The 13089-nt window shown below is 43.9% G+C and overlaps 1 protein-coding gene across 1 annotated transcript; it reads right to left on the bottom strand.

Annotated features, from left to right (window-relative positions):
• Window positions 1-6844: 6844 nt before the first annotated feature.
• LOC141006448 (homeobox protein unc-4 homolog) lies at window positions 6845-11570 on the bottom strand. Its single transcript, XM_073478662.1, has 3 exons — window positions 11309-11570; window positions 10489-10664; window positions 6845-8011 (listed from the first exon to the last, which is right to left on the bottom strand). Exons 1-3 carry the CDS (start codon window positions 11568-11570, stop codon window positions 6845-6847), a joined length of 1605 nt encoding a protein of 534 aa, XP_073334763.1.
• Between the last annotated feature and the right edge of the window lie 1519 nt (window positions 11571-13089).

Below are 13089 nucleotides of genomic sequence, written 5' to 3'. Positions count from 1 at the left end.
AATTGATTTGAAAAGACGTCATTTACACTGTTTTTTAAGCTAAAATCGTTGTAGCTGCTGAGCTAAAAGCGCAATGCACCCTGTCAGAAATATCTTTCCAAGTACATTTGGGACCTCTGTGCTTCTGGAGACTTAGTTGACCTTTTTTTCTTAGTTTTCTTACGTTTTGAAACGTCCCCATCTATGTCTGTTAGTTAGGAGAATGCTGCAACGCTGTTTTGCTGTGAAGCTCCAGAAACATTTGTTGGACTTCACCCGACTTTCCATCAGCATGAGGGTGAGGAGATAATGACTGAATTTTGATTTGTGGGTGAACTTATCCTTTACAATTAGCTCCAGCTAAGACAGTAAAATGCTTCTTACACTTGAATGCATCAGTAATACAACAAATAAAAGGGGAGTTTCAGATTTCTGTCTCCTGCAGGCCTTTCCTTGTATTGTACTCTGTGTTATAGCTGCTTCCAGGCCTATACTGACGTAAAGGATCTGATTTTCTGCACTGTATTTTGATATTTTCGATATAAAAGGCTTATGAGGTCAGTCTACAGTGTGCTACTGCTTCTTTACTCTTCCTCCATCGCTGTACTGTTGCTCTACTGTAAAGGCAACAAGGCCAAGAAAAAATACAGGGTCGGTTATTGGTGATCAATATCAGCTGAAATAGTTGAGCGTTTGACTCTTTTGTCGGGACATGTGTCTGTCACTTCTATGCTTCAGTTAACCCCAATCAGCTGGTGCCAGACCTGTATTGAACAATTTGTCTCATACACTGTAGATAAATAACACACACCACCTCTCTCTATGTGTGTGTGTGTGTGTGTGTTTAACTCTCTGATGCTGAATCAATGCGACACCTCAGGGATGGCACAGTGGAGGTGGGGGTGGGGGAGGAGGAGAAGGGGTGAGGGAGGGGAGGGTCGTATGCCAGGCTCGTTCTTCACACTTTTTTCTTTCTTTCTTTCTTTTTTTTTTTTTTTAAAGGAGAGGTGTGTGTGCGAAATAATACCCGCTCATTAGGAGCAGCACGCCGGCTCCTGGTTAATTCATCCCGGACTGTCATGGGCTTGTGTACGACCCCCGGGTAACACATAAATCACACGCAGAACCAACCGGTCGAGCGGCAAGCTTCATGCCCCTAACGCCGCTGATTTATCAACCAAATTACTGCGAGTCCTGCTCAGGCCCCAACACTTTGCCGAGGAAATCACCGACTAACCCCTGAGCGAACCGATTTATTGAAAAGCTGTCCCCCTCCACCTCCATCTCTCCCCCCGCCCTGCCCCGCTCTCTGTGTCACTCCACTCATCTCTCACTGACTTAATTAAAATCTATCCCGTTGGCTCGTTGGCATTTATTACAACCACTGGGCTAATGAAACAAAGAGCACGACAAAAAACCAAAGCTGCTTTGTGCCCATAAACGTTCATTAAACCGCAACACACACACACACACACACACACACACACACACACACACACACACACACAGACACACACACACTTGCTTCTGACTGTACTTATTGGCATTTAAACAAGGTGGGCTTATTGGGATGTGTCTCAGTCAGCAGCTGGAAAAACAACAGCGATTAAAAAAACACAACTATAAAGTGGAAGTGAAGCCTTCTGTCTGCTCACACTGGGTTTAACTTCATCCCAAAGCTTGAGGTGTAAAATTAAGTAATAATGTAATGTTTTTTTTACATTTTCTTAAAACCTATTAAAGTATTAAAGTGGGCCTACCCTTTCTTTTAGACACAAACTGGGCTTGAACATTTGATTAGAGGACAAAAAGGAGCATTGATTTTTTTTTTAATGCAAAACAAAGAAAAATTTCATGGGCTTAGATATTATTTATATTTATGTTACATCATTTTTTACCTCTATATTGCTGTTAACCCATAAGAACCCATAAGAACCCATGGTGACACGCTCGTAACAAACATTTTAAATGTCCTAAAATCTTTAAATGTCCTTTAATGGATCTGGGTTCTTTTGGGTTAAAGTTCTTCACTTAAATGTCTTTCAATTGTTTTTTGTTGTAACTCCTGTTATATGATTTTTTTTTAAAAAAACAACAGAAATATCAATACTTCAGGGGTCGTTGCTGCTTAAAAAGACTGTCGACACCCATAAAATAAAGAGTTTAGGAAGATGTGTCGTGTTAATACGTGTTTTATAGCCTAACTGGACTTTAATGTGACATTTTCTCCGGCTGACTTCCAAAAAATGTCGGTTAAAATCTTTATTTTATTTGCAATCTTCATTAAATTAGTAAAAGTCTTAAAGTATTTGTGCAGGATGGTTTTAGAGCTGTTTAGGAGTCTCAAGGAGCCACACGTCAAATAATCCACAGAGCTCTGAGGTCTGGCTAACCCGCTAATAAAGTCTTTAATTTATCTACTTTTAATTAGGTTTACCTCTAATTAGTTCCACAAATGAAGAGTGTGTAGGAAGTGTAAATTGATTTGGAAACGGTGAGTAATCAGCTGCTTCTGAGCTATAAGATACGTTTGATTGAGGCCTGAGAGATTTAAAATAATGTCAGATTATTATTTTATTATGTTGTTGTTAAATTTGTCACTTTTGTTTCCCCATAAAAAACGTGAAAAAAACAACTTTAATTGTATAATAACTTAAAAAAACAAAAAAAAACATTACAAAGATCTTTATTGTTTAGCAGTGATGAAAACCTAGAAAGTGGACCTTGAGGTTTTTTTTTTTTTAAAGCCACGTTTAGCCTTTTAGGACTTTAAATCTTTATTAGCACTGATACGTTTGAATTAAAGTGATTTCATGAGTTTTTGCACTAAAGATCTTCCTTAGAAATTAGCATATTTCCTTTAAAGGTGCAATATGTAGTTTTGGGGATGACATTTTAATCAGAAGAGAAAGATCTTCATTGATTGTTTTTTTTAAAGACTGAATAAACTGAATAAACTTAAAGAACAGCACAATTTCATCCTGTTTTACTTTGTTTATATGTGGCGGACCCTGCCACCTATTCTGGGGACCTTATTTTCCTCTGAGAACAGCTTATTTTTTTAAATTTTTTTTAAGTTTCTGAGTTTGTATTAATACCTCATTTATATTGTAAATATTTAAATTCGGAGTGTGAATTTCTTCTCCAAAACTACATACTGCCCCTTTAAGTGTCCACTGTCGTCTGTTATGAGGCGTTCAGGCCCTCACATGTCAGTATATATGAGGATCCATGGTGTCTGACTGTGGCTGCAGGCCCGTTCAGTCCGGATCAAAGATGCCTGAAGTTAATGACAAAAGCTGCTAATTTACTGAGGAGGAGGAGGAGGAGGAGGAGGAGGTGATGGAGAGTCAGAGAGGGGGCTGGAGGTGGAGGTGGAGGTGGAGGGGCTGGGTTTGTAATAGGTTCTTGAAATTAACGTCGATAATTAATTGTGCAAATTTGTTCCTATTAAATAAGAATAGCACGTATTGAAGAACTCAATTAGCGTTAATTAATCCTGCGTCAGGAAGAAGAGGAAGCAGAAGAAGAAACACACGAGGCGGATTGGAGGACTTTCTCTTCTTCTGTGGTTCTTTCTAACCTCGGGCTGTTTTTTCCTTTCAGTCTTGGAGGTTACAGGCAGCCATTGGACTCCTCTCCTCTCCTCTCCTCTCCTGTTTTTTCTCCCCCCTCCTCGCCTCCTCTTGAGAATTGGAAATGGGGGGATGGAGACGGGGAATGTGGAAGGTGCTAAATTAGCTGGCTGATCCGCGCTCATTGCCGCATACACATCCCCCTATTACTGCGCCCCGGCGCCGCTTAATATTCCGGGCATGGCGGGCGCGTCTAGATAGCAGATTTATCAAATGGGAAAATGAATGTATGATGATCAGTTAAATTGAAAATCAGCGCCCGGGTGACAGGCCGCACTGACACCTCGGTAATTAGAAAGAAAAATGATGGCGTCCGAATGCATAATAGAGCAAAAACAATTTACGCTATCCCCCCACGCCGTAATGATCGCGCGCTCAAATTGAAAATTTCTCCCGGTTGAAATTGAATTCATAAAGTGTGATGCATGAGCGGCACGGACACAGCGGGAGGGCCCGCCCGGTCCAGGCTCGGCGTGATCGATTGGTCGTTTGTGTTGGTGCCACCAAAACACCCCAGCTCTCTCTCCCTCTCTCTCTCTCTCTCTCTCTCTCTCTCCCCCTCCCTCACCCACTGACTCACCCTCGCTCACTCTGAGTTTACTCAATGCAACAGAGATGGATAGATTTCTGCATTTTCTCACAATCTGCAGGGGGGGAAAAAAAGTGATATCTGTCTTGTTTTGACATTTTTTATCCACTTGAAAGTCAGAATCAACACTGAAAACACCAAAACAAGCAACTTAAATCACACTTCGATCTGTTAAATGAACTTTAATTAGAGTCAGGATGCAGGTTTCCTCGTTATAACGCGCTCCAGATGTGCCTTGGTAATGTTATGGTCACTTTTGCGTCTTTATTTGGATTTTAAATCGCTTTAAAAAGCTCGTGAGGGTGTCATCTGATAACACACAGGCCTCCTCTGTGTCCAGTGTTACTAACTGTGAAACTCAAACCCTGTTTTCACTTTATTTCTTTAATTATCAACTTAAAAAAATGTCCACAATCTGTGAGAAAGGCGCGTTTGACGCTCTCGTTGTCTCTCCACGAGGCCTCGCTGAAGGCACATCAAACCTATATTTTCTAATTAATCGCACTCTTGAAACTAACCGATTATAATAAAGCGTTTCCAGCTTCCCCAAAAAAAAGGGAAAAAAAGGAGAATAAAAGTAGAAATTTCACAGTGCGCACGCGGAATGAACGATTTAATGTGATTGTTTCGGTCGAAGGGGACGTTTCCTGAGGCCTTATGGGAAAATAATGTCCTTATGAATTAAATAATAGGGTTATTACTTTCATTGATTTTAGCTGTCTGGGAATTTAGTGTTCAGCTCCGGTCTTAACCCGTCCTCCTCCTCCTCCTCCTCCTCCTCCTCCTCCTGCTGTTTTTCACTCTCGCTCCCTCCTCGTCCTCTTGTCTAATTATTTTCCTATAAGCCCCCCGCTTCCTACAGCGCAAATAGCAGAGTCACTGAGCGAAAATTATGTAAATATTATTAAAGGGACTCAGGCACGGAAATTCATTTTAGGTCGGCGGCAGCAAAGTAAAGCTCTGTCCCTCGGATCCCCCTCAATTTATTTGCAAATAAAGGCGAGGTGACCGGGAGGGATCAGGGATATTTAGCCGGGCTGTCAACACGCGCTCCTCCGCGCACCGGCTCGCCAGAATTAATGGTTTTAATAATTGGGATTTCAGTTTCCAGGGACTTGGTGGCGTTTACACTTCATAAGCTAAACACACTCTTTTCTTTTACGCACACACACCTGCACATTTCAGGAGAATCCGTCTTCTCTTCTTGTCCCTAAACATCCTCTAATTCAACCATTCTTCACTTTCTCCCACCTTTAGTTTTTTTTTTTTTTTTTGAGCCAAACAATTGGTGGGAAAAGAAAAAATATATATATATTAATGCGAGCCTGGCACATCAGTCGCCTCCTCTTCCTCTCCTATATCTTTATCTGTCTCCCTCCCTCCCTCCTCCTCACCCACCCCCGAGGGACTCACAGTCCTATTAGAACAAATGACGAGGGGCCCGGGCGCTTTTGTAAAAAAAAAAAAAAAAAGGCAAAGGCGCAGGCAGACGGGCGCGCGCCTGTCCTATTATGTGCGACACATGATCAATAGGGCGATAACGCAGCAACATCAATATAAGCGACAGAACAATGAGGGATATCATCGAACATCTATCTTAATATAGCCGACTACAAGGGCCGTCTGACAACCGCGGCAGCTCATGAAAATTCCGCCCCACGAATCTGCCGCCATCTCCTCCTCCTCCTCCTCCTCCTGCGCTCAATACACCATGCGCACTCACGCACGCGTCTCGCCAAAAAAAAAACACGCACACACACACGATGCAGCTGGCGCGGCTATTATTTCCCCATTTCAATTTGACACCCCTGCCTTTCATGCTAATTCTATTATTGTAGGAAGTTTATGTGATTCCATATCACTAGAAATCGGTAATGTCTAATAACCCTTTGGGCTGAAAGGAAGGGGGAAAAAAAAAAAAAAAAAAAAAAAAACTGCCTGGAGACCCGCGGCAGCCAGTGGGAAAATAATTACTTTCATATCAAAACTCAGCAGGAGGCGCAGGGTCCTATAGCCCGCGGCCACTAACCTCATTCCAGCTCGGCCTTTCAAATGAATAAATTTGTTAAAGCAATAAATACAAACAGCCAGACGGACTTGAGCCCGAGCTCCGGCTCACTACACAGAGAAAAAGGAGGATTTATCTGCTGGAACACGACGAAAAACCTCCAGCCGCCATGATCCAAGCCTCTGCCACACAGCAGCCTTCCCCTCCTGCAACCTTCTGCACCCTTCAGAGACACCGATTCAATTTAAACAATAACTTTATTTATCAAAATGTTTACATATAAATATCATTTTTCTCGTTTTTCTTTACAATATCTGAGGATTTTTGTTGTGTGTAAGATGTTTTATTGTAGCCTAGTTTTTGTTACAAGTTGGTCACCAGAAAAGAGAGAAAGAACCTGCTTCTAAAAGGTGTTGAGGCCTAAAGCCTGAATATGAGGACGGCCACAGCTTTTTCGGGGGGTGGGGGGGGGGGGCCATCTGGATTGATCACACATTATGATTAAAAAATAGATGAGAATTAAGTCTCCTGATTCCTGATATGTTTTAGAGTGTCTCAGCAGAGCTTTGGGAATGTTTGAATAGTCTGAGCGGTTGTTCCTGGTCCTTTGTTTATGTTTGCTCCTTGCAAGTGTTAGTCCATATCGACATCCTCTCCATCTGTTCCGGGTGTTTCTTGACAGTCTGTGTTTGCCTTGAGACGCTCGGAGAGGTCTGGAGACGCTCTCTCCTCCCTTGCACCCTTCTCTTTTACACACAGCTCGGAAACTTGGCAGCCATCGGTCGCTGCCTCCGTTCGAACTTTCAAACTCCTCTCCTCGCTACTGTCACTGGACTGTGTGGAGCTCAGCCTGGCCAGAGCCGTCTGAGCAGCCACACTGCTGGGTGGAGGAGAAACAGGAAATCTTCCATTACTGCAGTCACCACCACACTCCTCCGCGTCTGCTCCATCCACTCTATTGCTAATGTGATTGTGGTGATGCTGCGTGTCATGCTCCGTAGGATCCGAGTTTAGAGGCTTAGTGACAAAGCTGGAGAGGTCAGAGGGAGCAGGGCTCCCTTCACTTGGCACACACCTCTGTCCCAGGCTGAGCCTGTTAATGCTGCTGTCCTGACACGGTGAGGCCTTCAGGGCTGTTTGGGGCACTAGAAAGCCCAAGGGCTGATGGGTAATGGGGTAAAGCAAGAAGTGACCTTTGCCCACCAGAGTCCTCTGACTGGGCAACGAGGGGAAGTCCAGCTGAGATTTGCGTCGAGGCGTGGCGTCAGAGAGGAGGCTCTCCACGCTGAAGGGGTTGCGTTTCTGCAGGGCAGAGGACCTCGGGCCTCCAGGGCTGGAGCTGTGCGTGCTGCCTGGAGAAACCTGCTCCGGTTCTCCTGCGGTTCTTTGGTTTTGGTGGTTTTGTAGTTGGCTGAAGTCGTGTCGTGTTTGGTCACAGCTGGATTCAGTTTGGTGTCCTCCTGCACCCTTTGTTGCTGGCAGTTCGATGTGAATACTCCCGTTAACGCTGGAAGCCTGCTGCTCGCTGTCAGTGAACTGGGAGACCCCGCTGTCGCTCTCTGAACCTCCAGGTGTGTGGAAACTGTCACCTGCGAGCAGTTTGTTCTGCGACTTCAGCAGCTTCCTCTCATGTTTCCGTTTCTTCTTCTCGGCGCGCTCTTGCTCCCTGCGTGCGATCTCCTCGGGGTCCATGGGCTCGCCGCTGCACGTGGTCGGGTGGGAGTTGTGAGCAGGCCGGCCCGGCCCTTTCTTTGTGTTCTCCTTTTTTCTCCATTTTGCTCGTCGGTTTTGGAACCACACCTGTGCACAGACACACACATGAAATACACACAGACACAGGTGGAAAAGTGACACATGAGATGAGTTTTCTTTTCCATGCCAACACCTGTGAAACATCATCTCTAAGGTCATATATTCAGTCACAATGTCACAGTTTGTGTTTAGGTTTGAGGGATTGGGGCTGAGCTGAGCTGATGAATGGATCAGTTGATTATTCTGATATACCAGATAAGAAATCGTCAGCAATTTTGATGATCAATGAATCATTTGTGGAGGCAAAATGCCAGATTAGCTCGCTTTTTGTGTCGTTGTACATCCGATATCTTTGTGTTTTCCACTGCTGGTTGGACAGAAAAAGCTGATTCAAGAGGTCAGCTCAGCTCTGGAGGACTGTGATGAGCACGATTCACGATTTTCTGACATTTTACGGACGAAACAATCATAAAAACGATGGATCATTTAATCGGCAGTGAACACAACTGTCACAGTTGGGACAACAATGAACATTTTATAAAACAGGGCCTACATTTATCTCATGCTGGACCTCTGAGACTACATCCTGCACGCCATTAACACGAACATCTCCTCATGTTGTTGCAATCCAACACAATATTCCTGCAATAAACTGCTTCATGTGTAATATTCATGATTTGATTAAAATCTGTGGTCGTTTTTAAGGATGACTTTGTGTGTTTTGGGTCATTATCTTGGCTCGAGGTGTTCCTAATTAGACAAAACGTCTCTGACGTGTGTTGAGACAACCTCAGACAACAGACCTCACACCTGCCACCACAATAAATCAGTGTCACACTGGTTATCAGATGGTAAGGACAAAACCATATTGCCTGCAAATCCAAACAAATTCCACAAAAGCCCTGAAACAAGAGAAACCTTTGTCCTGCTGCCTCTCTGCCTGCCTGCCTGCCTGTGTTTACTGCAGCTCTAAACACCTACAGTACATTAGGTTAATGGGTCACAGAGGTGGACCAGCAGATGCACACACGTGCTGGTGTTAATTACCAAAGAGTCTGTATATAATGGGCACCACCGCCGATTGCATTTAATTGCGCCGTAGCTGTATATTCCTGCACACCCAGCAGCCCTCATGCGCTCATATGTGGGGCTTTAACACTCTCCTCCCTCCGCACCGAGCCAACAGAGGCGAGCTTCCCCCGCCGCCTGAGAGCTCTCCCCGGCCGGCCTCTGGGCGCGCTCAGGGCCGCGTGTTCGGCGCTGATAACGGCAGGAGTTTAGCGCGCAGAAAGCGGGCACGTTGCATAATAAGGAGCGGGGACACCGACATCACTGCGCGACAATGGCGCTTCTTATGAATTGTTAATGTTGGGTTATATCTTTTCCCCCCGCAAACCTGGTGATAAAGGAGCGCTAAGCAGCTTGAGGGAACAATAATCTGAGGTTTAGGAAGCGAAATCCCCCCCAAACAACATCCAGCGACGGCGAGCTGCGCTTCTGTCGACCCGAGCAGGCGCGAGAATTATATGTGTTCAAGATACATGAAGACACGTTCAGTCACACACAGCAGCGTCAATGGATACACAGCATGAAACACTGAGCACAGAATACTACACCTGCACGTCTATTATTATTATTATTAATATTATTATTATTATTATTATTATTATTAATAAGAATAATAATAATTAAATGCGAATAATTATCGAATATTATTTAAAAAACTTTAAAAATATATATACAGCATATTTTCTATGTTGTTCCTTTAAAGTAATTGTTAAAAAGATAAAATCTTAAGCTCTTGTATTTTGTTAAAATATTCATTAATTATTATTCTCTTTCTTGGTATCTAGTATTATTATTATTATTATTATTATTATTATTATCTGTTAAATTATATAAATAGTGTTATATATATATATTCAAAACAAAAAAGCATCATCCATAAAACATCGTAGCTTACTTCTACAATATCTACAATAATAATAATAATAATAATAATAATAACAATAATAATAATAGGAGATAAAATAATAATAATAGCATAATATTTCCTTCATTTTAAACTATTTTAAACCTATAATAGACAGTAGATAAAGAAGATGTGGGTATAATTGTGAATCAATTGTCGAATAATTGGATAAAAGCTTAATAAAAAAAACTGAATGTGAAGGAAGAGTTTCCATTTTCACGCCTTGGTTTGCTCAGTAAATAGCCTTGTTTTTTATTAACCCATAAATCAATAGTCTGCCTCCATGCATAATTCAAAAGAGAACCTTTATTGATGCTTTGATAATTGACAAATAGCTGTCTGAGGTCGGGGCAGGCCTTCAGGAGCGTCACTAAACAAAACGCCCCTCTGATATTTTCTTTACTTTAATTGTTTTGTGGATTTTTGACATAAAATTGAGATTAAAATGTTTGTTTTTTTTAAAAATCAGAGCTGTAACTCAAATCTGTTTCTCCTCCAGCAGCTGAATAAAAATGACTGAATGCCTCACAAACGATCTGACTCGTGTCTTTACCTGAACCCTGGACTCCACGAGGTCGAGCCTGAGCGCGAGCGCCTCCCGCATGAACACATCTGGATAGTGGCTCTCGTTGAAAGCCTTCTCGAGCTCCTCCAGCTGCCACCCGGTGAAATTGGTCCTCGTTCGTCTCCGTTTACAACCGGGACTGTCTTTATCCGGGTCCCCAGAATCTGCATGGGTCGACGTGTGCGTGTATGTGCGTGAGCGTGTTTATGAGTGTGTGTGTGTGTGTGAGTGGGAGAGAGGAGAGACTGTCATGGCAGAAATTGCTTATAAAGCCCCAGCTCAGTGTAATCACACCTTTCTTTTAAATATTTATTTTTTTGCTGGTGAACTCTGACAAATATTCTCAACATTTAGGCCTAAAATAAACTTTAATGCTTTATTTAATATTTAATATTTTAAAGGAAGTCAAACTAATTGTTAAACCCAGTTTTGTTATTGGCTGTCTATCAACAATCAGCAGCTAATAATCATGTTATCGAAATAACAGATCATTCTTACCTGTATTTTAACACACAGGGAGTGTTTGCAGTAAGATTATTAATAAATAAGCCTGCACATGAACTTTTCCTGCATTTCTTATTAAATTCACTGAGCTCTCAAACTTTTAAACAACACTGTTTTCCCTTCAAACTCACTTTCTCCTTCCAAGTCTCTCCTTAAAGGCTGAAAAGAGTTACATTTACCCTCAAAGTCCACTAAATAAATGTATTATCTGGCCATAAAACAAATCCACGTCCATTCCTTACAGTCTCTATAACAAAGCATTGTTTCCACACAGGTGTGTCGGTGAGAAAAGAGCCGGGCCTACCTGAGAGTTTGAACTGCGGGCTGTCGGACAGCAGCGGGTTGGAGCTGACCACCGAGGCCGAGCAGGATCCGTTAAGTAATCCGTCTATAGAGAAGGGGACGGCGGCCGAGGACTGCAGCTGGTGCCCGCTGGCGAGCTCGTAGACGTGCTGGTGATGGTGGTGGTGGTGGTGATGGGGACCGAGCGGGTACGGGAAGCCAACCAGCCCGCCCAAGGAGCCTCCGAACTGGGCGTGAGGATGCTCGAGTACCCGACTGTCCATGCTCGCCCGGGCTGCGGCGGGGCCGAAGTGAAGATGCAGAGGGAGGCAGTGTGGCTGAACATGCAGTCACAGAAACAAAGTCAGGGAGAGGAGGAGGAGAAGGAGGAAGAGGAGGAGGAGGAGGAGGAGGAGGAGGGAGAGAAGGGAACCCAGGCAGACGGTCGTCTCCCGCGGCCACGGTGCGGTGCGGTGCGTGCGGCGGCGGAGAGCGGGAGAGCGGGAGAGCTGCGCGAGGTATTCACGTTTACGGTCCAGCCGAGATGTCAACCCTGCTCCTTCCGTCCGCGAGCCAGCTCATTAGGACTCCTCCATCTGCTCGCGGGACCAATAAGAAACCTTAATCGCCCCGTGACGTCAGAGACGCGGTTAATGGAGTAGCGGAAGGCAGAGAGAGAGAGAGAGAGAGAGAGAGAGAGAGAGAGAGAGATTTCTATCCGGATCGATCGCTAATTACACCTCGCGCGCTCCTTTAATTCAGCCCTGTCAAAACAACGAGGACGAGGCGGGAGCTGCGCGTGCAAACAGCCGCGTGACTCCATTAAAATCTCACAAATAAAACCCGCGTGGTTTTGTGTTTTTTTTTTTTTTTTGTCTATTCCTTCCTTCAACTTTCTCTCTCCTCTCTCTCTCACTCGTGCGTGAATGCCTGCGTGCGTGCGCGCTCCCGCACCGCGTGTGTAAGTGTTTTACAGGGGCATTCAGGGCCAGATTGATCCAATAACAGCGCCTTTATCATCCCCACCACCCCCCTTTTCCTGAGCTGTCACATCGCATTTTAAACTACAAGCCTCTCTCCATCTCCCAGGCACCCCCACCACCTCCACACACACACACACACACACACGCACACGCACACACGCAACATATCCACCGTGCGCCAAACTCCGCACCATTATCTCGATTTTTCGCCCGAGCAGCTTACACCCGTGTTTAGTTGTAAATGACGGCCGGAGTTTAGTTGTACATGATGTTTTCCAGGAAGTCGATACAGCCGCCATTAAAGTGCGCGTGTATCGATACAGGACGATATCAGAGCCTCCAGTTTGTAAAGGTTTTCACTCTTCGGTCCATTATCATGAGCAGGGATCCTTCATTCATGCTGGTTTCCTCAAGAAAAACAAGATATAGGCTTAAATAAAAATAAAACTACAAGACTTGGAGTTGTTTGTATTGATAATGAAGCACAAACAACAGAAAAATGACAGCTAAGATATCAATTATGAGACAGTAAATGAAACCAGTCTCACCTCAGAGTCCAGGTAGCAGCTGTTTTGGAGCATGTCACGTGACACTTGGTCAAACTCCACCTGCTTATGAAGATCATGTGATTATAATCCAGCTCCACCGCAGATACCTGGATCTCCAGGTGGGATTATTTTGATCTAAATAAACTTTAAATCTCAGTCGCTAAAACTCAAACCAGTGACTTTCTGCTATTTCAGTAAAAAATGTTCTTCTACCCATAGATGGGAGCAGAGAGCAGCAGTGCAAATGAACTAAAAATATTATTTAAATGTAT

This window comes from Pagrus major, chromosome 1 (genome assembly GCF_040436345.1).
Source record: "Pagrus major chromosome 1, Pma_NU_1.0".
Classification (NCBI taxonomy): domain Eukaryota; kingdom Metazoa; phylum Chordata; class Actinopteri; order Spariformes; family Sparidae; genus Pagrus; species Pagrus major.
The sequence above is the reverse complement of the archived record's forward strand: the minus strand, read 5'-3'. Positions and strand labels throughout refer to the sequence as shown.